Source organism: Polypterus senegalus, chromosome 2, assembly GCF_016835505.1.
Source record: "Polypterus senegalus isolate Bchr_013 chromosome 2, ASM1683550v1, whole genome shotgun sequence".
Taxonomy (NCBI): domain Eukaryota; kingdom Metazoa; phylum Chordata; class Cladistia; order Polypteriformes; family Polypteridae; genus Polypterus; species Polypterus senegalus.
Genome location: NC_053155.1, coordinates 124,132,855 through 124,157,275, shown reverse-complemented (window position 1 = coordinate 124,157,275; position 24,421 = coordinate 124,132,855). Strand labels below are relative to the sequence as shown.

General features: G+C 36.4%; 1 protein-coding gene across 1 annotated transcript in view; it reads right to left on the bottom strand.

Moving 5' to 3' along the window:
• Positions 1 to 3,824: 3,824 nt before the first annotated feature.
• gucy2f (guanylate cyclase 2F, retinal) overlaps positions 3,825 to 24,421 on the bottom strand; it is an 85,628-nt gene continuing 65,031 nt past the window's right edge. Inside the window, exons 13-18 of the mRNA XM_039746260.1 lie at positions 21,012 to 21,204; positions 20,430 to 20,604; positions 12,525 to 12,623; positions 8,786 to 8,880; positions 7,571 to 7,656; positions 3,825 to 3,943 (exon numbers count right to left, since the gene is read on the bottom strand). Of these exons, the coding sequence (XP_039602194.1) occupies positions 3,865 to 3,943; positions 7,571 to 7,656; positions 8,786 to 8,880; positions 12,525 to 12,623; positions 20,430 to 20,604; positions 21,012 to 21,204 (727 nt within the window). The 3' untranslated portion in view covers positions 3,825 to 3,864. The remainder of the gene's footprint in view (positions 3,944 to 7,570; positions 7,657 to 8,785; positions 8,881 to 12,524; positions 12,624 to 20,429; positions 20,605 to 21,011; positions 21,205 to 24,421) is intronic.

Below are 24,421 nucleotides of genomic sequence, written 5' to 3'. Positions count from 1 at the left end.
AGGGTCTCCATATATTTGCCATTTCAACTCCAGGTTGTTGGGTCCTAATGCTAGATCTGTTTTAAACAACATTACACGTTTGGGCCACATGTTTTTATCCCAGCAAGTAGAAAGCATTCAATGCTCTTACGAAAAAAAAAAAGCTGTGAGGCTTTCCTAAAGAAAATGTTTCTATGCCATCTTGCGTCTAAAATGAGAATTGCAATTTATTTCTTACAAATATAAATATATACAGGTAGGAATCTAAGAACAGGCGTAATTTATTTTTTATATAATGTCGACATGGTGGTGTGGTTAGCGCTGCTGCCGCACAGATATGGCGTTCTGGAAATGAATCGTCACCTTTTAATTGTCTGTAATTTGTACTTACTCCCCGTGTATGTGCTTTTTTTCCCCTCTCTGTACCGTTTTCCAGCCACATTTCCATTCAGGTGCATAGTGTGTAAATCTGTAATTATTAAGTAACCCATTCCAGAATTAGTTAATGCCTTGCATTCAGAGTGATTCCAGAACAGGCATGCAAAAGTTGTATCACGCTCTGGTCATGTTTTAATCTTAAATAATTTAAACTGAACCCTTGAACAAATTCTCGTGATATCATCTACATATAGATTTTCAGAATTTGTTATATTAGTTCCGATTGACATAAATGCACGTTTTTTTCGTTTTGGAACCACAAAATGCTACGTGCATTTAGCAACAGGGTAACGCTGACGAAAATGATCCTTCAGTACTTGGCTAAGCATAGAGATATTTGGTCTACCCTTGTAGCAGCAGCGTTCTCCTTTGTTATACTCCATGTGAGAACTTGAAAATTATACATATGTATACTACCTGTCAAAAGTTTTAGAACACCTCTGTTTTCCCAGTTTTCCTTCAGTTGAAATGCAATGAATAACCAAAGATTGTGAAAATGTAAGCAGTAAACTGCCAGAGGTTTCAATTTAAGATTTAGGTTAGCAAAAAATAAAAAAAATTAAAAATATTACAAATAGGCCTTCTGTAGGGAATAACTAACAGGTTACAGCCTACAGATGTTCTGGAAGCCTTGTAAGTTAAAACCAACAATTTGCATAGGCGTCCCAACCTCTGTTAAATTTATATATTGAAGTCCTTAATAACATTTTCACTGGATAAGCAATATTTATATCATCTGTCATTAATGGTTTAATTTCATAGTTTCACTTATTCCTAATATGGTAGTTTAATTTACTGAATTTCATCAGTTTGCTGAGTTATCACTGAATTTGGAAAGATCTGGAATTAAATAACAATACAAAAGTCAGGTAGCATTAATTTGACTTACATGCCATCACTGGTGATGGCTAACGTTTGTCTTCTTGTATACTGTATGTCTAAATATCTCAAATGTGTAAAGTAGTAGATATGAGATGGTCCCATATTGCCTTAGTAAAATATTGACATTAGTTAGCATCTCCTCCATTTGAGGATTGTTAAGTTTAGTATAGCCACTCAAAATGCTTTTGTGCAGGTGACACTGCTGCACAAATATGGGAGACATAGCAGTTGAGCAAATATCACAATTCATTTACGTAATTGAAAAACAATTAATTTAACTCACTCAAAATACTTGAGGAAGCAATTAGGTAGATAATGAGAAAAAACTTTGCTTTACTTATCAAAAGTTAATTTCTTTAAATCATTGTAACTACTATTGTTATAAGAATGTCCTTAAATGTGTTGAAAATTGATTTGTCAAAAATATTTCTAAATATAGGTGAATGTAACTTTAGGAAAGAATATTAATTTATACTGTTGATATTAAGCAAGAAAAGGAAATTATTAATATTAAAATTTGCAAAGTCCATACTTTTAATAACTTATATAATTGGCGCTAAGCAACAAATTGAACAGAACAAAATACAGCAAAGATTTATATTTTATCAGTAACATTTATTAGTTTTTACCTTAGAAAAAATCACATACATACTGTATTTTGCCATTAGATTTGGTAAGTTCTTTTTGTTTTTTACAGAACTCTCATAGCTTATTTTGTATGTCTTACTAAATATATTAGATATTCACAATCCTTTTCAACTTCATCTTGTACATGAAATTAAAATAAAAATCTGACAACATGCATTAAACATAATGTCTGTGCAATGTTTAAGTAAAGCAAAGAAAATAAATAATTAATCAATGAATGCTTAGTTGGAACCCACGATAGTCTGTTTATGAAAACTTGAAAATATTACTTTTTGCATTAAATGTGACTTCTGATATTTCAAAAATTACATATTGTTGCTGGTAAATTTTAGAAGTTTCACAGAGAACAGTGGCTAGATAAATTATACCTAAAAAGTTTATCCAAATAAATACAATTTTACTTTTAAAAATATAATTTAAATTACAGTTCTTTTAATATTAAAGGATTGTACCATTATGTTACTAGTCTTTGTGTCTTTTAATGAGCTGCTTGCTCTTCAATTTGTAAATAAATAGTTGTCTCATACAATAATAGGGTACATTCAATGCCTTGTGAACATCTTTTTGGAAAAATATATTTTCTTCAAATAGATTATAATTATTTTACAAATGGCACTGTAAGTATGAAACAAACTAACAAACAAACAAACAAATAAATAAATAAATTCCGTTCTTCTTCAAAAAAAAAAAACAACTAAAAAATTGAGCCTGGGTTGATTTAAATAATTTTTTAATGATTCCTTGAGGAATCTCCTGAATACAAAGATTTGGTAAATATTGCCACTTATTGCTGACTGTAGTCTTTTTAATTTCCTGTGTAATTCAGATTGTTTGCATTAAAAAAAATCTAAAGTTTGAAACAATGAAACTGGTTATTTTGAAATGTTTAAACTACAATATGTTTTTTTAAACTAGAATTTTCTTTATTAACAAATTGAACTTAAAACCCAGTACACTGTGGCCAAGATCATCCAGAAAAAGTTTGTGCTTTTTAAACACATTTGTTAAAAAATATAATTTAGGAAAATCACACAACATTTTAAAATACAGTACATCTATGTATATGTCATATGACCTTCTAGTTCAATCTAATTTATTAAATAGCCTTTAAGTTTTGTTTTATGGTTAATAAGCAAAATATTTTACATTACATTTTATAAGTAGGTGCCACTTTAAGTATATGCTTACTGTATATGTGTTATCAGTATGTTTTCATAGCATAAATAATTGCATATTATAAAAAAACTATATTTGTATATTTTGGCAAAAGAAAACATGAAATAAATATAACATGTTTATTTAAATTTAACAATAACTCAACAACTGAACTGTATACCATTGTGATTTTAAGTACTTTTTCTGTAGAATAAAAAATATAGTGTTTTAATTGTAATAATGAGCTAAATATGACTTTTATAGTTTCTGTCCCAAATTGACAATACGAATTGGAAGAAAATAAGCATATTTTGTAGCTTTGTTTACTGATTACACTAAAAGGTATTATTAAGTTGAATAGAATAGCATTGCTTATTTGCTATAGTCTGTTAATGAAATATATAAATACATAATTGATAAATATTGGGATAAAAAATAATCATTCAAGAATTCTAATTAAGGAGAGTAATAGAAGAAATCAATATGTTTCTTGCTTATGCATACCAGGCATCATTAACATTTTAAATTTTAAAAATTTAAAAATGTGAAAATGTCTCTAATATAAATATTATTTATAATTATGATCAAAAGAATATTGTAGTGTTTCAAAGTTTTGATTTTTCATATGTAACTTTCTTTTTTTAAAAAAGTAAATGAACAAAAAAAAAAAAAAGAAGAAGAAGAAGAAGAGGAAGAAAAATAATGTGGAAAAACGTCGTGGAGTGAGTTTTATGATTTCACCTTTGGATTCAGAAATTTTCCTTAAATTTTATCCACATTCCTGTTGGCTTTTTTGAAAATTTGTTTAATTTCTCGAGTCATCATATCTTGCCAGTTATCCCTGGAAAAGAAATAAAATTGCAATAAATACATGGTCGCAAAACGGTGAACTGCATTTTTGTGTAACATCTACCTTATTAATTTCCCAGCATTTACATTGCCATGCAGTCTTATAAATTCATCTTCAAGTTATATCTATGCTGCAAAAAATTATTTTGGATGCAGAAGAGGACTGAAGCATGAGGTTTTAAATTTTATATCAACAATAATGTTTTATTTCCTGCACATTTATCTCAAATGTCTTTATTTAGTACATTTCATACAACATTTTATTATTTTAATGTTTTTATTTAAAATGCTGTTTATTTATTAAATTACTAAAGGTAAGGTTAAAAACGTTTACAGTCTTTGCCCACATTCTAATTAGTCATTTGTAAAGCAAAAACGTATACTCTGAATATTTATTATTAGTAATTTAATTCACTAAGCCATTTTGTTTTTAACTCTTAAAGACCTTTGTAGTGGTAATATTAGATAACCATGAGCTGCACCTTAAAAGCTACAAGGTTTAGAATCTCCGCAGATAAATAATGCATGAATAAGATGGCAGGTTTTTATTTTGGTAAAAATTAAAGGAATAGAAGCATAATTTCTCATCTTTTGTTCAATTAAGCAAACATAACATTTTTGTTTTAAGATAATAAGAAAACAAAAATGGCATGGGGGTTTATGCAAAATTCGTTCCAGATTGGTCAAAGGGTGAAGAATTGCATAGGGAACATAAAGACAGACAGACATTCAGACCTTTTCTTTTATACAGGGTGGTCCGGATCTAATTATGCAATTATAAAAAGGCGAACACATCGCGTCCGCTGTTCGACTGACAACCTTTTTGAATGCAGGGCAGGTGCTGCCATCTATCGGCAACAAAAAGATTTTTTTGTGAATTCTCTATGTAATAAGCTTAAGTTACAGCGTAATGAAAATTGCATAATTAGATCTGGACCACCCTATATATAGGTAGATTTATCTACTTGATTATAAGAATTTAAGCATTGGTAGGTTGTACTTTGAAATTTGATTACTATCATTTGCTCAAAAAAAACCCATCATTTTATTAATGTGCTTTTAAGGGTGCTTTTCAGACCTATAATTTTAGGTAGGAATTCACTGTGTGGATAGTATATCATTGTGTTTGCCAATAATCTCCATAGGATATTTTCTAGCATTCCTTAATGTGATATTCTAAACATGGATTTTCTTCAGAATAATTAAATATTTGAACAAGAATCTGTTATTAGAAAAAATCAAAGGCTATGTCTGCAAATATCATACAGGATTATAAAGGAAGCTGGAAAGAATTACAAAATTTCTCTGTGTCATAAAATTTTAAAAAATTGGTTAGCAATGAGTATGTATTATTGGATAAAGTGTAACCCAATCTTAATTTAAGTAATTCAGTTTTCATTTTACATTGCTATGTCACAGAACTTGGATTTAAGATTCTCAACTGATGTTTTTGTGTGAAACTTGCATGTTATCTTTTCTGAAGGACATAAGTTTCCTACCACAATCAAAACACACAATGACGATTATAAGCCTGGTGATGACATGTGTTTTTGAGTTTTGCCATATTATAAAACCAGACTGGGTTGATTTCCACATTGTACCTCTTGCTACAGTAATAGGATCAGACACAGTTTCACTAGATTTTATATAAAGAAAATAGATGAAAAACTTAATTGTACTTTCTTGATATATTACTCTCAAATACTTACTACTTTATTCAACAGCCAGTATTTTATAGTTAAATTTTGCTTTCTTTGCCCAATTTTTACGTATTCTTCATTTTCAGTGATACATTCTCAATAACATCTTTATATACGCTCTTCTACATGGTGTGTTTTCTATATTGAACATAATTGAGGGAAATATTGTCTACATAAAATATTGCATTTACTATAAAATTTTATTAAATAGGTAGCAATATGTAAAGAAAGTGAAAGATGACACCCAGTATAATATTGCTTATGTTTTCAAAGTATATTTCATTATAAAAGATTATACTTTTATATGTTAGTTTAACCATTGACCATAGGGAGTGAGATTTTGCAGGTAATGAAAGCTGAAGGAATTAGATCAAAGTCAGATAGTAGCCAAGTAGCTTGGGTAATCATTTATTAAATAATAATATAATAACATGCTCTTTTATATGCCACTAAAAACACCCCAAGGCAAACAAAATATATACGACACATCACAAAAACACTCTACGACCAACAAGCAGCTACCTCAGAGACTCACAATAATTAATGACTCATTTCATTTATTTTTCTTCTGAATTCTCCTACTTCTTCAAGTTGCAGCCCATGATTACTAACCCTGTAGTGGACACAAAATGCAATGTGCATAAGACACCTTGGGGTTTCATGCAATTTCAGAAATCTGGAAATATGTACTGTGTACAGTTTGCAAATGGACCATTTGTTGATTTGTCAAAAAATCCATCCATCCATTCTCTTCCGTAGACGTGCCTGGAACATCTCACCAGGGAGGCATCCTGATCAGATGCCCAAGCATCTGATAAATAATAATAAATAATAATTATTATTATTTATAATTAATAATAATAATAATAGATAATAATAAATGATAGAAGAGGTAACGTGGGTCCTCCTTTCCATGGGCTCACCACCTATGGGACGGGCCAAGGAGGTTGGGTGTAGTGTGAGTTGGGTGTTGGCCGAAGGCGGGGACCTTGGCGGTCTGATCCTCAGCTACAGAAACTGTCAAAAAATCAACTTTAAGATATTACACTGTATATATGGATGTTATGGTGCTACAATACGCGCTTTAGTGCTTGTATAATTCCTTGCTGGGATAAAAATGTTTGAGTCAGTTTTATCTTTAATCAAACACATTTCAGGCTTGTTGAGAACAGAGAATTAACCAGTTTGTCTTTATGTGTCATTCTGTTTGTATATGCCATGCAATGGGGCTCGCATCCCAATAAGGGAGAGTCTGAAAATTACACCTTCACCCCACCAGACAGAAAAATGAGCTAAAACTGTAGAACAGAATATGGCAACAAATGATAGTGAAGTTAACATATTTGGTTTTGAACGGAAAATATATAATACTGTAATTACTCATGAATGATGTGTAAGTGAGTGTTTTTTTTTAAATTTTAGAGTAATCTGCTTGAAATGTCACTGCACTAGTATGATGTTGCTGGACAATCTATTAAAATGGAATACAAGGCATTCTATGCTGAGGGGATCTCTAAGTATAAATCCTGTTTTTCTGTTCTATAGAAGCTGGCTCAGACTGATGAAGTGAAAAGAAAGGGTCACCCACACTTAAGGTATATTTACAGGTATGTGTTTATGTAAGTAAAGCAGTCTTTTTTCCTAAATTATTGTCAACAGCAGTTAGTATTATAGTTTTAAAAGATATCCTGGAAAAGAAGAAATGATTGCTTACTGAATAGTTAACATTTTAATATGTTAATTTTTCCACTTGATTAATAAAGACAGGCCCCGTGCAATATACAGTAATTTCCTAGAAAGTAAAATCAGTTAATTACGGAGCATATGCACAAATATATGCATTGGTCTTTACTTTACATAGTATATATTTACACATTTCTATCAAACAATGCACTTTGTCTTTTTCTAGTTATACTTACCCTTCTTTAATTTCTGGGGGTACAGGTAAAGGTTTTAAAAAGTTTTCCTTCCCAACAAGCCAGTACGTTTCTTCAATTCCTTTTCCCTATAATATATATAATAAATATATATATTTCATTTAATTATTTCTGAGCATCTTCACACAGAGGAGAATGTATTAATCTTTTATAAAACAAAAGTCAGAACAAACACCTAATTTATTTATACATATATTAATATTGCACATCATTATCTCTCTATTATAATAAAAACATCTTGGGAAGAGAGACAAGACGTGACTTTCTCAGAGAGACATTTTCACGTCTCGCGAGATGAGACTTTGTGCCAAGAGATTTAACCACGCCCTGGGCCAGAAATAAAAGACAAAGAGTAGATGACAAAGTAGAACGTTGTAAAGAATTCAAAAACGTTGGTGCAGTACACATGCAGAGCAAATTAGAGATAATGGAAGTACAAAGCTTTGAAATTCTCAAAAAAATTATATTAAAGATCACATTAGCACAAACAAATGGAAATATTGTTCTGATTTAAACTTTAAGTTGGAGACTTGTAAATTGTCTAATTTGTGTTGCCATCAGAGAAAAGTAGTGTTTCTTCCCAATAAAGAGGCGTATCTGCGAAGATTTGTTGTTTGGTGAAAGTGAAATCCCGCGAGAGAAAATTTCAAGCCCCGCAAGACAAGACTTTATGCAAAGAGATTTGGAAAAGTCTTGCCCAGATGTAAAACATTTACAGCCACGCACACAGTTCAATCATTTCTCAATTGTATGAATGCTATTGTCAGACATAGTTCGTGTAGAGAAAAACAAATGATATTCACTCACGGGCAGTTATATGTTGTGTTGTCACAATGTAATTCCAAAAACAGAATTAAAATTCAATGCAATATTGACGAAATGGTAAAAGCAAAAAGAGATTGAATTTATGGACATAGGTGATATGACATAAGTATATAGATATTGTTTGGCTTTAAACTTTAAGTTGGAGAATTGTAGATTATCTAATTCGTGTTGCCATCAGGGAAAAGTAGTGATTCTTCCCAATGAAGAGGCCTATCCGTGAGAATTAAAAGTTTTGTTGTTTGGTGAAAGTGAAATCCACATACAGAGACACAAAGTTGCTGGTGTGTAGCGCAGGCAGGGGGGTTGGCAAGCGAAGCAAGCAGGGACCAAAGCCCCCTAGTTTTGAATAAAATAGAAAGAAGAAATAATGACCTTCAATTCTGTTTTTCCTCTGGTCTCAATCTTGTAGCCTTCATTCAATGAAAGTAGAATATTTACAGTACTTTGGTTTACGTGAATTCGATAAGCTGTATAAATTAAAAAACAAACAATTTAGTACAGCAAGAGAAATACCTCTTGAAAACAAAGATAACTTAAAAAATCTTAGTTTATAACTTAATTAATTTCTTTTAACTATTTTCCAGTTTTTCACAAACTATATACTATGACTTCAGTTTGAAGACTGTAAAATGTATTTGAAATGTTCAATACAGTATGCTGTGATTAGATTATTTATGTAAATAATGATAAACATTGACAAAAAAGCAAGAAAGGTAGCAAATGTCCAAAGTTCACACACATAAAAATGGTCCATAGGACAGTTCATGTTAAATAATGCAACCAACAACAGGGATGCAATAAAGGTCCTACATCTTTATTACAGTACCTGACAGTACACAATACCAAGTTAATCAGCACATACAGTACATATCTTTATTCAGCAGCCTATCAGAACAAATTGTATTGCATAGACAGAATGTCAAATAGCTGCATTCACAGAACATTTCAAAATATTATTTGCTATAATTACATTGGTCATATAATAAGGAGATCTTATTCCAGAGAATGTGTATGAATAGTATCTGAACCTGGAGTATCTAATGCACCTGGTAAATATACTTCACCTTCAGCTACAAATGAGGTGAAAAACTCTACAAATGCACTTATACTAAGCCTTTCAATTGATGTAAAATATTCTAGCTTACTCCTTGAGAATAAAACAGTTAGATAACACTTCAGCTTTGAGTTATTAATCTATTAGTGACATACTGTTGCACTTTGTAACAACACATTAACAACATTCTTATTTTAATCTTACTAACACAAATCATCAATAAAGTGGTTATATATACACTCACCGGCCACTTTATTAGTTACACATTGTTAGGATCGGTTTGGACACACTTTGCTTTCAGAGCCGCTGTAATTCCTTATGGTATAGATTCTGCAAGGTGCTGGAAACATTCCCTAGGGATTTTGGTCAATATTGACATGTTAACATCAAGCAGTTGCTGCAGATTTGTCAGCTGCATATCCAGAATGGAAATTTCCCGTTCCACCACATCCCGAAGGTGCACTGTTGGAATGAGATCTGGGGACTGTAGAGGCCACTTGAGTACAGTAATCTCATTAACATGTTCATGAGAACAGCTTGAGATGAGCTTTGTAACATGGCATGTTATCCTTCTGGAAGTAGCCATCAGAGGATGAGTACATGGCAGTCATAATGGGATGTATATGGTCAGCAACAATAGTCAAGTAGGCTGTGGCATTTAAATGATGCTGATTTGGTACTAATGGGCCTAAAGTGTGACAAGAAAAGATCCACACCATTACACCACAACCATCCTGAACTGTTGATACAAGGCAGGATGGATCCATGCTTTCATGTTTGTTGCTGCCAAATTTTGACTATACAGGTGCCGGTCATAAAATTAGAATATCATGACAAAGTTGATTTGTTTCAGTAATTCCATTCAAAAAGTAAAACTTGTATATTAGATTCATTCATTACACACAGACTGATGTATTTCAAATGTTTATTTCTTTAATTTTGATGATTATAACTGACAACTAATGAAAGTCCCAAATTCAGTATCTCAGAAAATTAGAATATTGTGAAAAGGTTCAATATTGAAGACACCTGGTGCCACAATCTAATCAGCTAGTTAACTCAAAACACCTGCAAAAGCCTTTAAATGGTCTCTCAGTCTAGTTCTGTAGGCTACACAATCATGGGGAAGACTGCTGACTTGACAGTTGTCCAAAAGATGACCATTGACACCTTGTACAAGGAGGGCAAGACACAAAAGGTCATTGCTAAAGAGGCTGGCTGTTCACAGAGCTCTGTTTCCAAGCACATTAATAGAGAGGCAAAGGGAAGGACAAGATGTGGTAGAAAAAATTGTACAAGCAATAGGGATAACTGCACCCTGGAGAGGATTGTGAAACAAAACCCATTCAAAACTGTGGGGGAGATTCACAAAGAGTGGACTGCCGCTGGAGTCAGTGCTTCAAGAACCACCACGCACAGACGCATGCAAGACATGGGTTTCAGCTGTCGCATTCCTTGTGTCAAGCCACTGTTGAACAAGAGACAGCGTCAGAAGCGTCTCGACTGAACTGCTGCTGAGTGGTCCAAAGTTATGCTCTCTGATGAAAGTAAATTTTGTGTTTCCTTTGGAAATCAAGGTCCCAGAGTCTGGAGGAAGAGAGGAGAGGCACAGAATCCACATTGCTTGAGGTCCAGTGTAAAGATTCCACAATCAGTGATGGTTTGGGGTGCCATGTCATCTGCTGGTGTTGGTCCATTGTGTTTTCTGAGGTCCAAAGTCAACGCAGCCGTCTACCAAGAAGTTTTAGAGCACTTCATGCTTCCTGCTGCTGAGAAACTTTATGGAGATGCAGATTTCATTTTCCAACAGGACCTGGCACCTGCACACAGTGCCAAAACTACCAGTACCTGGTTTAAGGACCATGGTATCCCTGTTCTTGATTGGCCAGCAAACTCTCCTGACCTTAACCCCATAGAAAATCTATGGGGTATTGTGAAGAAGAAGATGCAATACGCCAGACCCAACAATTCAGAAGAGCTGAAGGCCACTATCACAGCAATATGGGCTCTCATAACACCTGAGCAGTGCCACAGACTGATCGACTCCATGCCACACTGCATTGCTGCAGTAATCCAGGCCCCAACTAAATATTAAGTGCTGTACATGCTCATACTTTTCATGTTCATACCTTTCAGTTGGCCAACATTTCTAAAAATCCTTTTTTTGCATTGGTCTTAATTGATATTCTAATTTTCCGAGATACTGAATTTGGGACTTTCATTAGTTGTCAGTTATAATCATCAAAATTAAAAAGAAATAAACATTTGAAATACATCAGTCTGTGTGTAATGAATGAATCTAATATACAAGTTTCACTTTTTGAATGGAATTACTGAAATAAATCAATTTTGTCATGATATTCTAATTTTATGACCGGCACCTGTAGCATCCGAATATTGCAGCAGAGATCAAGACTCATCAGGCCAGGCAACATTTTTCCAATCTTCTGTTTTCCAATTTTGGTGTGCCCGTACAAACTTTAGCCTCAGTTGCCTATTCTTAGCTGACAGGAGTGGCACCCAGTGTGGTCTCCTGCTACTGTTGCCCATCTCCTTCAAAGTTCCACATATTGTGCATTCAGAGATCCTCTTCTGCATAACTTGGTTGTAACAAGAGATTATTTGAATTACTGTTGTCTTTTTATTAGCTCAAACCATTCTGCTCACTCTTCCCTGACCACTGGCATCAAAAAGGCATTTTCGCTCAGAAAACTACTGCTTACTGGATATTTTCCATTTTTTGGACCATTCTCTGTAAACCCTAGAGATGGTTGTGTGTGAAAATCCCATTAGATGAGCAGTTTCTGAAACACACAGACCAGCCCATCTGGCTGTAACTGTACCATTTTTAAAGTTGCTTAAACCACCAACCTCTGTTGTCACCAGCAAAAGTACCTTTTTATAGTAACTACATATAAACTATTTGTATAGAATAAAAATTAATAGATGAGAACATATCACATGTACAATAATAGTAATTTACTATCTTTCTTATTGCTTTAAGCCTTTCACATCTGTGGCTAAAAGAGGTTATTGATTTTGAGTATGAGCACTTACGCAACCCAGTGGATTCCATACGTGATGCAGTGTTTACTGTGTCTCCAAAAAGACAATACCTTGGCATTGTGAGACCTACTACTCCAGCTACACAAGATCCTGTTAAAAAATTCAATGAAAATGCAAAAAAGTTAATGGAAATGTGCATAGGATACATATTATTTTCATGACCAATAAATACAGATTTAAAAAAAACTTTTCTATCTTAATTTTAAACAACTAAACAAAACTCTAATTTATTGAACATTATGTTCATTATTAGCAAGAACTACTGAAACAAATGCGATTTGTAATACAAACCGGATTCCAAAAAAGTTGGGACACTAAACAAATTGTGAATAAAAACTGAATGCAATGATGTGGAGATGGCAAATGTCAATATTTTATTTGTAATAGAACGTAGATGACAGATCAAATGTTTAATCCGAGTAAATGTATCATTTTAAAGGAAAAATATGTTGATTCAAAATTTCACGGTGTCAACAAATCCCAAAAAAGTTGGGACAAGTAGCAATAAGAGGCTGGAAAAAGTAAATTTGAGCATAACAAAGAGCTGGAAGACCAATAAACACTAATTAAGTCAATTGGCAACATGATTGGGTATAAAAACAGCTTCTCAGAGTGGCTGTGTCTCTCAGAAGCCAAGATGGGTAGAGGATCACCAACTCCCACAATGTTGCGCAGAAAGATAGTAGAGCAATATCAGAAAGGTTACCCAGTGAAAAATTGCAAAGACTTTGCATCTATCATCATCAACTGTGCATAACATCATCCGAAGATTCAGAGAATCTGGAACAATCTCTGTCGCGTAGGGTCAAGGCCGTAAAACCATACTGGATGCCCGTGATCTCCGGGCCCTTAAACGACACTGCACCACAAACAGGAATGCTACTGTAAAGGAAATCACAGAATGGGCTCAGGAATACTTCCAGAAACCATTGTCAGTGAACACAATCCACCGTGCCATCCGCCATTGCCAGCTGAAACTCTACAGTGCAAAGAAGAAGCCATTTCTAAGCAAGATTCACAAGCTCAGGCGTTTTCACTAGGCCAGGGATCATTTAAAATGGAGTGTGGCAAAATGGAAGACTGTTCTGTGGTCAGACGAGTCACGATTCGAAGTTCTTTTTGGAAATCTGGGACGCCATGTCATCCGGACCAAAGAGGACAAGGACAACCCAAGTTGTTATCAACGCTCAGTTCAGAAGCCTGCATCTCTGATAGTATGGGGTTGCATGAGTGTGTGTGGCATGGGCAGCTTGCATGTCTGGAAAGGCACCATCAATGCAGAAAAATATATTCAGGTTCTAGAACAACATATGCTCCCATCCAGACGTCATCTCTTTCAGGGTAGACCCTGCATTTTTCAACAAGATAATGTCAGACCACATTCTGCATCAATCACAACATCATGGCTGCGTAGGAGAAGGATCCGGGTACTGAAATGGCCAGTCTGCAGTCCAGATCTTTCACCTATAGAGAACATTTGGCGCATCATAAAGATGAAGGTGCGACAAAGAAGGCCCAAGACGATTGAACAGTTAGAGGCCTGTATTAGACAAGAATGGGAGAGCATTCCTATTTCTAAACTTGAGAAACTGGTCTCCTCGGTCCCCAGACGTCTGTTGAGTGTTGTAAGAAGAAGGGGAGATGCCACACAGTGGTGAAAATGGCCTTGTCCCAACTTTTTTGAGATTGATTGTCACCATGAAATTCTGAATCAACATATTTTTCCCTTAAAATGATACATTTTCTCAGTTTAAACTTTTGTTCCGTGATTTATGTTCTATTCTGAATAAAATATTAGAAGTTGGCACCTCCACATCATTGCATTCATTTTTTATTCACGATTTGTATAGTGTCCCAACTTTTTTGGAATTCGGTTTATAATAATATTATGATTAATATGATCAAATCCTTTATTGAATGTAAATATGTAGTACTTACTGCATTTTATTAACAGGATACAGAACAAATAAGGAATTATTTTGTGGTATAACAATGCAAAATAAATAATTATCAATGTATTTTGTAAAATCTGGAGGTTATTTTTGACCTATATACAAATGACATGGAAGCCAAAATGTCTAAATATAAGAAATAAAGAAATGTTTATTTACAAAAATTACTATAATTGAAGAGTGCAGTATATTAGAGAACTAAACATACAAATACATTTAATAAATACATTCATTTATAAATTAATAATTATAAAACCATATAGCCAGTGGTGGTTCCAGACCAAATTTACCAGGGGGGCCAAGGCGGGGCCAGTGTTTTTTTCATGGGGGCACAGAACATCACCATAAGTAATTAATTAAAATTTTATCTCTTCAGCACAGGGGCCATAGCATGGGCCAGGGCCAATTCTATAGGGGCACTGGCCCCAGTTGGCCCCTGTCTAAAACCGCCTATGCATATAGCCATTCTGGGTCTTATTTAACACAAGGTTGTTTAATTTCAGATTTCCTCCTTTTAAATTTCCTCCTTTTAACTCCTCCCTGGGTAGCTTATATTATCACTTCTGCAGTCTTGCACTAGAAATGCCACTACTGGTCCTAGGTGTCCCTCTCAGGGGCAGATCTATTGCTACCATGTCCATGGGGCTTGCCAAAGTGCAAGTTTAATCTGAAAGTCAGTAATAAATATTTGCTAGGTTGGATTTGCTTTTAATAGAATTGCTAATGCCATTAATACATATATTAATAGAATATAGCAGGTTCGACAATGACTGACTGACTCCAATTCAAAACCACTTTGACAAAAATATGAGCATCATTCAGCTAATGCATTCATCACTCAGACAACATGTTTGATATAACTACATGGGTGTCAACCCATATGGTTAACTGGGCCCACGTTAACTTTTGTTTTCTTTTTTTCACAGTTTTGTAGGGAAATGTCCGTTTAAGGCTGTGATACAAGAGTTTTATTCTAATTCAGTTTTGTCACACACTTTGGCTGATTGACATAAATAATTAGATGTTGTTCTCCCTTTCTAATTTGCTGCATTCATTCATGTGTACAAATGATATACAATATGTGGGAAGGAGAAGGTGTAGTGAAGCTGAGTGTGTTTGTAAACTGAATTTTGAAAAAAAAAAGTCACTCAGATATCTGAACACTGTATGCATATCCACTGGTACACGTGGAAAGTTTAACAAATGGAATTTATCAAGTATGTTCTATTACACGTTACCATCTTCTTTTATTATAGAAATTCTTCTTTTACACATAAAAAATAATAATACTGTGGGCCTACCTGTAGCAGGTAAAACTATCTTTAAAAGTCATTTAAAAAATATGGCTACTTTCCTTTCAAAAGACAGGTTCCAGATTGATAAATCCATAGAGCTGACTAGTTACTTCTTAGTGTACTTAGATCTGTGTTATAAAATACTGACCAGTTTGCACTTTTCCCTGTAAAATGTATGCATTCTGTAATTTCAAATATTCCTGCTAATAACAAAGTTAAAAAAAAGTCAACATGATTATTAAAGCTCAGAATAAGAGGTGATTTGACAGTGTTGATCTTTTAATTAAATCAGTACAGCATAGCATATGTTTGCTTATTGGTTCTTAAGAAATTTATCAGTATTTAGAAGGGGCTGTCTAAGCTTACTGCATTAAAGTAAGAGGGGGGTGCTAGAGGGCACGCCTTCTGGAGACTCCCTCGTTCTGCTGGGAGACTTCAATGCTCATGTGGGCAATGACAGTGAGACCTGGAAGTTCGTGATCAGGAGGAATGCCCCCCCTCTCCCCATCTGAACCCGAGCGGTGTTTTGTTATTGGACTTGTCCATAACAAACACCATGTTCAAGCATAGGGGTGTCCATATGTGCACTTGGCACCAGGACACCATAGGCCTCAGTTCGATGATCGATTTTGTGGTCGTGTCGTCGAACTTGCTGCCACATGTCTTGTCAACTGATCACCACCTGGTGGCGAGTTGGCTTTGATGGTGGGGGAAGATGCCGGTCAGGCCTGGAAGGCTCAAATATATTGTGAGGGTCTGCTGGGAACATCTGGCAGAGTCGCCTGTCAGAAGTAGTTTCAACTTTCACCTCTGGCAGAACTTTGACCACGTCCCGAGGGAGGTGGGGGACATTGAGTTTGAATGGGCCATGTTCCATGCCTCTATTGTTGAGGTGGCTGACCGGAGCTGTGGTCATAAGGTGGTTGGTGCCTGTCGTGGCGGCAATCCCAGAACCCGCTGATGGACACCGGTCGTGAGGGATGGCGTCAAGCTGAAGAAGGAGTCCTACAGGACCCTTTTGTCCTGTGGAACTCCAGAGGCAGCTAATAGGTACCGGCAGGCCAAGCGGAATGTGGCTTCAGTGGTTGCTGAGGCAAAAACTCGGGAGTGGGAGGAGTTTGGGGAGGCCATGGGGAACGACTTCCGGATGGCTTTGAGGAGATTCTGGTCTACCATCTGGTGTCTCAGGAGGGGAAAGCAGTGCAGTGTCACATTGTGTACGGTGGGGATGATTGCGCTGCTGACCTCGACTCGGGACGTTGTGGGTTGGTTGGGGGAGTACTTCGAAGACCTCCTCAATCCAAATAACATGCCTTCTAATGAGGAAACAGAGCCTGGGAACTCAGAGGTGGGCCCTCCCATCTCTGGGACTGAGGTCACTGAGGTAATTAAAAAACTCCTTGGTGGCAGGGCCCCGGGGGTGGATGAGTTTCTCAAGGCTCCTCAAGGCTCTGGATGTCGTAGGACTGTCTTGGTTGACACGCCTCTGCAACATTGCATGGACATCGGGGACAGTGCCTCTGGATTGGCACACCAGGCTGGTGGTCCCCCTCTTTAAGAAAGGGGACCGGAGGGTGTGTTCCAACTACAGAGAAATCACGCTCCTCAGCCTCCCTGGAAAAGTCTATTTGCGGGTCTTGGAGAGGAGGGTCCATCAGATAGTCAAACCTTGAATTCAGGAGGAACAGTGTGGTTTTTGTCCTGGTCGCGGAACAGTGGACCAGCTCTACACCCTTGGTAGACTCCTGGAGGGTGCATGGGAGTTTGCCCAAGCACTCTACATGTGTTTTGTGGACTTGGAAAAGGCATTTGACCCTGTCCCTCGGGGAATCCTGTAGGGGGTGCTCCGAGAGTATGGGGTATCAGACCCCCTGGTAAGGACTGTTTGGTCACTGTAGAACCATTATCAGAGCTTGGTCCGCATTGCTGGCAGTAAGTCGAACCTCTTTCCAGTGAGAGTTGGACTCCGCCAGGGCTGCCCTTTGTCACCGATTCTGTTTGTAACTTTTATGGACAGAATGTCTAGGTTCAGCCAGGGCGTTGAGCAGGTCTGATTTGGTGGACTCGGGATAAGGTCACTGCTTTTTGCAGATGAAGTTTTCTTGTTTGCTTCATAAGGCCGTGATCTTCAGCTCTCTCTGGATCGGTTTGCAGCCAAGCGTGAAGCGGCTGGGATGGGAACCAGCACTTCCAAATCCGAGACCATGGTCCTCAGCCGGAAAAGGCTGGAGTGCCCTCTCAGGTTGGGAGCAAGATCCTGCCCCAAGTGGAGGAGTTCAAGTATCTTGGGGTCTTGTTCACGAATGAGGGAAGAATGGAGCAGTAGATTGACAGGTGGATCGGTGCGGTGTCCACAGTAATGCGGGCTCTGCATTGGTCTGTCGTGGTGAAAAAGGAGCTGAATTGAAGGCAAAGCTCTCAATTTACCGGTCACTCTATGTTCCTACACTCACCTATGATCATGAGCTGTGGGTAGTGACCGAAAGAACAAGATCGTGAATGAGTTTCCTCCGCAGGCTGTCTGGGCTTTCCCTTAAAGAAAGGGTGAGAAACCTGGTCATCCGGGAGGAGCTCAGAGTACAGCCAGAGGGAGGAGTCAGATGAGGTTGCTAGGCATCTGATTAGGAAGCTTCCCGGAAACATCCCTGGTGAGGTGTTCCGGGCACGTCTAACTGGGAGTAGGTCCCGGGAAAGACCCAGGACACGCTGGAGGGACTATGTCTGTCCTCTGGCCTGGGAACACCTTGAAATTCCACTGGAAGAGCTAGTAGAAGTTGCCAGGGAGAGGGAAATCTGGGCTCTGCTCAAGTTGCTGCCCCCACGACCCGATCTTGGATAAGCGGAGGATGGATGGATGGATAATACAATTTCATTCTGTTTGGCTTTGAAATTAACACACAAATACTTTTTAAATTTACACTTTTACTGTAAAACTTCAGAAAAACTATTTTTTCAATATCGCATTGAATTTTGATTCTGTGTTTGGACTTTCATCGTGACAATGCAACGTATAACTGCCTGTGATTAAATTTCATTTCTTTCTCTCTTTTAAATGAAACAACTTTTTCAAATGTTTGGTTCTGAGATTTGTTAATTGTCTTTGCAAAAGCTATTCTAACGGGAAACTGTTAATGTTTTAATACAAATGGCATATCAAGATCTCTTTTGTTGTCTAATGTTATCCACAGAAGATGTACTACATTAGCTTTCTTGGATACATCCTTCTTTCTACAATAATTCATGTGGTGGAAGACCGGACAGTGTTAATGATTGTAGAAATTCTTCAGAATATTGTAAATTGATGTTTTCATCTTCCGCATGATCACCACCAACTGTTTCAGCATAGTCTATTGATACACATTTAACCAATTTGCAGTGCAACCGATTAGCATTTTTGGCGTTAATTTGTTTGACTTCATCATTCCTCGGTGCTAGGATTGCCCCTGTACTCATTTTTTCTGTTGATAACAGTACCGTGTGTGTGGTTGAATATAGTTGAGAGGAGGGTGTGACTTGAACAAATCTCATGGCCAAAGTATCGTCTCGCAGGACTGGAAAAAAACTCTTAGAAAAAAGCTTTGTCTCGTCCCAGGATTTTTTTATATAGGCTAATAGAGTAATATTTTATTTTTCTGTTTATTTCATACACATAGACAGCCAGAAACATTCTTTGTTACCCCTAACCAATCCTCAGCATGTGTGTGCCACCCTGCCAAAACTCTCTGACAGTCTTTTGTTACCCAACATAAAATTTTGTAAATCTTTCACTGGCAGTGCTGAGCTCTACCTCACATAGTATCAGTAAGTATCACATAAGTATGGTCAGTATAGATTGTGGCAGGGGGACAGAGTAGCTTTATCTTCGGTCAGGTGTTGTCCCTATAGGTACTGCCCTCCACTGTCAGTCTTGTTATTTTTGTGGGGTTTAATGACTGCACAGTTCCATTTGCATGAGCATATAGGTTGCCACTGCCAGCTGAATTTAGTGAGGAAATTTTATGACCCATCTTTTGTCCTGTCTTTTGAATACCTTTCCCAGCTGGGTTCTTGTCTTCAGTATGCAATATCAACTTACCTAAATGCAAAAACAGAAACCCTGTACCCTAAATGTCTATACAAGACAAAATTGGATGGGACATCAGAATTTCAAAGGATGTACATAAACCCATTAACACTTCAGCCAAAATAACCTGGGACTAGTATGCATGGTATTGTAGTAGTGCAACCTGTTCTTACACCATGCTTATTCTTAAAAAATCACTACCAGATTGTTCAGTAGTTTGACTATGGTAATATCTCATTCACGCTACTAGCATATGAACTACAGTACATGCATGTGTGTGTGTGTGTGTGTGTTTGTGTGTTTGTTTGCAGGTTCTGCAATGAACCGGCATCCTGCATTTCTCCTGATGTTGCCATGATAGACTCTGGCCTACTTAAAGAGGGTTAAATGGGTTGGAGAAAAGTACTTTGAAAGCAATCCACACGAGATCATACAAATGTGCAAATGTACAGTATATGAAACCTCTTTTGGCACAGCTTATGTTTTGACATTTGTACATTAGAAATCTGAGTTTTTAGGGAATTCCTTAAATTTATCTGGCATATGTTTAACCAATAAATATTGTGCAATGCTGAGGTTTCCATACCTGAATGCAAACCTATTCGTATCCGTACAGGTACTTCAGGCATGTGTCGCATTTTGAAAGTTCCAACTGAACTGAGAATATCTAAAGACATGTTTGCAATTTCTGCTGCATGTTTGTTTCCATTTCTTTTTGGAAGCCCTGAAGCCACCATATATGCATCTCCTATTGTTTCCACCTATAACAATAAAGGAAGTTTTTTTTTTAATTCAATACTACACAATTCACAATTATAATTGATGGAATATATGCTTGTAGAATGACATATGAATTTAAACTGCACTTTATTATCAGTTTAATTAGGTTCACTGAGCCAATCATTTTTTAAGCTTGGTGATTGGATTACCTTATACATCTAACAAATGGAAGAAGTGACCATTTTTAAGTTTATATGTTATTAATTCTTTATATATAACATTCCCCAAAATGATTTGACTTATTTTACTAAAACAATTTTGCAAAATCACAGAAAATCAGAAAGGAAAGAGAAAGTACTTTGTAACTGTACACTCTATTAAAAATGTCTGCATTGTAAAAATAATAAGTTTACAACAGGGATTATTTGATTTGTTGAATATGACTTACCTTATATACATCATGGTTGCATAAAACAGCATCAAACAATGTATAAAGATCATTTAAGAGATCAACAACTTCTATAGGTTCACTAAGAGCTGAAATAGTTGTGAATCCAACAATATCACTGAAATAGATTGTGACTTGGTCAAAGTATTCTGGTTCCACAGTACCTCCAGTCTTAAGAGCTTCAGCAACAGAACTGTAAAATGATAGAATTGTATCGTTTAAAATTAACATATACATATTACTTCCTCCATTTTTTTACAAGCATATCTAACACTACATGCTAATTGGTTATATAGATAGTTCACTGGAAGCAACCTTCTATTAACAATTTATTCCTTTAGTGAATTCCTTTATCCAGTTACTAAGCCCACTTGGGGTCTTGGGTAAAACACAGAAACTGACGCAGGATAGTTGCACCACCCACACTCATTTATACTGGATCAAATAAGAGAAACCAATTAAAATGTAAATTAAATTGGTTGCTTAGTCATACAGGGTTTACTGTCCAATACAGATCTGTGAGTTGACCTACGCTGGCTTCTTTTGAGAAATTAGTTGTGTATTTTTGCAATTTAAAATGATTCAAACCAATAAAAGAAGTGTTAGGGTAATGAGTGTGTTCACAGAAAAATAGTTCACTACAATAAATTATTGAAAATACTAGTTTTAAAATTGCAGATCATGTGATATATATTTTAGTCTCAATCAGAACTGAATCAGAGATGCTGGTCTTGTCCGTCTTGTTTTTTGTAACCAATCTCTCTCATTCTTTCCTAGGGCACGAAGAGGAAGCGGAAGCAGTAGCAGAAAATGGCCGACAGTGAGATGAATTGCGTTGCCGTCATTGTAGAAGAACTCCTGGCTCTCGACAAACAGATCCAGAAACTCCTGTCCAGAAGAAGGTACCTTAGGAATTTGAAGGCTCAGCTGCTGGAAACACCATCCTCACCATCTGAAATCGACATTACACGCTGGGTTTCAGTAACATCAGCTCCAAGTTGTGCCACTCACCTCCAAGGACAAGTAAGCTTCACCCCCGTGCCTCGTTGGAGAGACAATGCCACCGATGAAGACCTATGTGAGTTTCAGCAACGCAGGCGGGGGTTCAAGGCTAGAACACCTCCTTCGGCACAGGCGAGCATCTCGACCCAGAACCGGTTTGACCCTCTCCGCATCCCCAGTTTGCCTTCAACCCCGGGTAATGTAATCGTAATGGGTGATTCGATTGTAAGAAATCTCAATATTACATGCCCTAATTGGAAATCTTTTGTTTCTTGTTTTCCCGGTGCTCGTGTCCGAGATGTGATGAGACGTGCACCGACAGTATACGAGAAGCACAAGAACAGGGTAGTAGGATCCATTATATTACACACCGGTGTAAATGACGTGAGGCACCGACAGTCGGAAATTCTCAAGGCTGACTTCGCAGCACTAATTAAAGACACGAAGAAGAGGACCCCGTCGGCAAGGATCTTCATCTCGGGTCCACTACCTCTCGTTAGACAATCAAACGAATACTACAGTCGTCTGCTGGGATTAAACAACTGGCTGAAAGGCTTCTGCGAGAATCAAGACATCGGGTTCATCGACCACTGGGACCTCTTCTGGGAAAGGCCACGTTTCTTGATGCGGGAAGGCCTGCATCTGAATAGATTCGGCATCCGGGTCCTCCCTGAAAACATCGCTAAGGTAATTTGTCTCTCTTGACTGTCTATTTCTACTCTAAACCCCTTCCGTAATGCTAATGTTTTGGTAGGACATGATAATTGCTTAACAAAGTCTTCCGTAAAAGTGCACAACATTAATACTCTAATAACCAATCTTAATGCATTAAAAAAATCTAGGCAGTATGGCATAAACACTAATAATTTAATTACAATTACTACTTTAAATGAACAACGTATTAAAACTATAAAAACAGATTGCAGATTAAATAAGCGGTGCTAACAAAAATAAACAAAAATTAGTTTCGGTTCTAAACACCAATAATGCACATAGAATTCAGCTCTGCTCCTTCAAAACATTAAATATGGCACTATTAAATGTTAGAGCATTAACTAACAAGACGTTTTTTATCAACGATCTTATTAGTGATAGAAAAATTGATTTTATTGCACTAAGTGGAACATGACTGAGCTCAGATGGCGTGGCTGTTTTAATTGAATCTGTGCCTCTGAATTACAGTTTTACTCATGTGGATTGCCAAGGAAAGAAAGGCAGCGGCTTGGCAAACATTTACTCGTGCCGGTTAAAGTGTAAAGATATCAGTTTTGGTAAATTCAAGTCCTTTGAGTATGTCGCCATTATTATTCACGGAGATTCTCATTTTGTAGTATTATCTATGTATAGACCTCCTAAATTTAACGCATCTTTCTTTGAGGAATTCTCAGACTTAATGTCAATTTTAATTACGAACTATGACACACTCTTAATAGTCGGTGACTTTAACTTTTATATCAATAATCAGTGTGACCAAAAAGTAAAAGAATTCATGAACCTCCTGGACTCTTTTGATTTGAGACAGCAGCCCACACATAAAGCAGGTCATACATTACACTTAGTAATTACCAAAGGACTAAAAGTCGATGTAAAGCAGGTCATTGATATTGGTCTATCACACCATTTTCTTTTACTATTTAATATAGAAATAATGACAGAAAACATTCATGAGAAGCATATTGTTAAAAAACCTTCTTTGATTCATCAGCAGCTTTAAAACTTACAAACATTCTAAGCAATCAGTCCGTTTATAGTGCCAACTATAATAGCGAGGATAATGTAAATAGTAAGGTGGAAAATTTAATACTAAAGTAAGAGCTGCTGTTGACATAGTTGCACCTGAAAAGACAGTTAAAAATCTTCTAGCATTGTTATACCATGGAAGACCCAAAGAGTGTCTGATTTAAAGAGAACATGCCGGAGAGCTGAGGGTAAATGGAGGAAAACTAAACTAAGTATCCAATATGATATATTGAAGGTTAAAATATCAGAATACAATAACACAGTCCGTCTTGAGAGGCTGCTATTTCTCTAAGATTATAAATAACAATGCTAGTAATCCCAGAGTCTTATTCTCTATGATTGATCGTCTGCTAAACCCAGGTAACACAAAGGAATGCCTCCAAAATACTTCCAGTGAAACCTGTGAGGGTATTGCTGTATTTTTCAATCAAAAAATTAATGATATTAGAAATAATATAGTATATCTCCCCAACACTAGGATCCTCCTAAGCCCCAGTACTCCATTATAAACAAATTAAATTCTTTCACCAGGATAGATTTACCTGATTTACATAAAATATTTCTCAACTGAAACCCTCCACCTGCGTCCTTGACCCAATACCAACAAGGTTTTTCAAAGAAGTATCAGGCGTGCTAATTGATAATATTCTTGACATAGTAAACTCGTC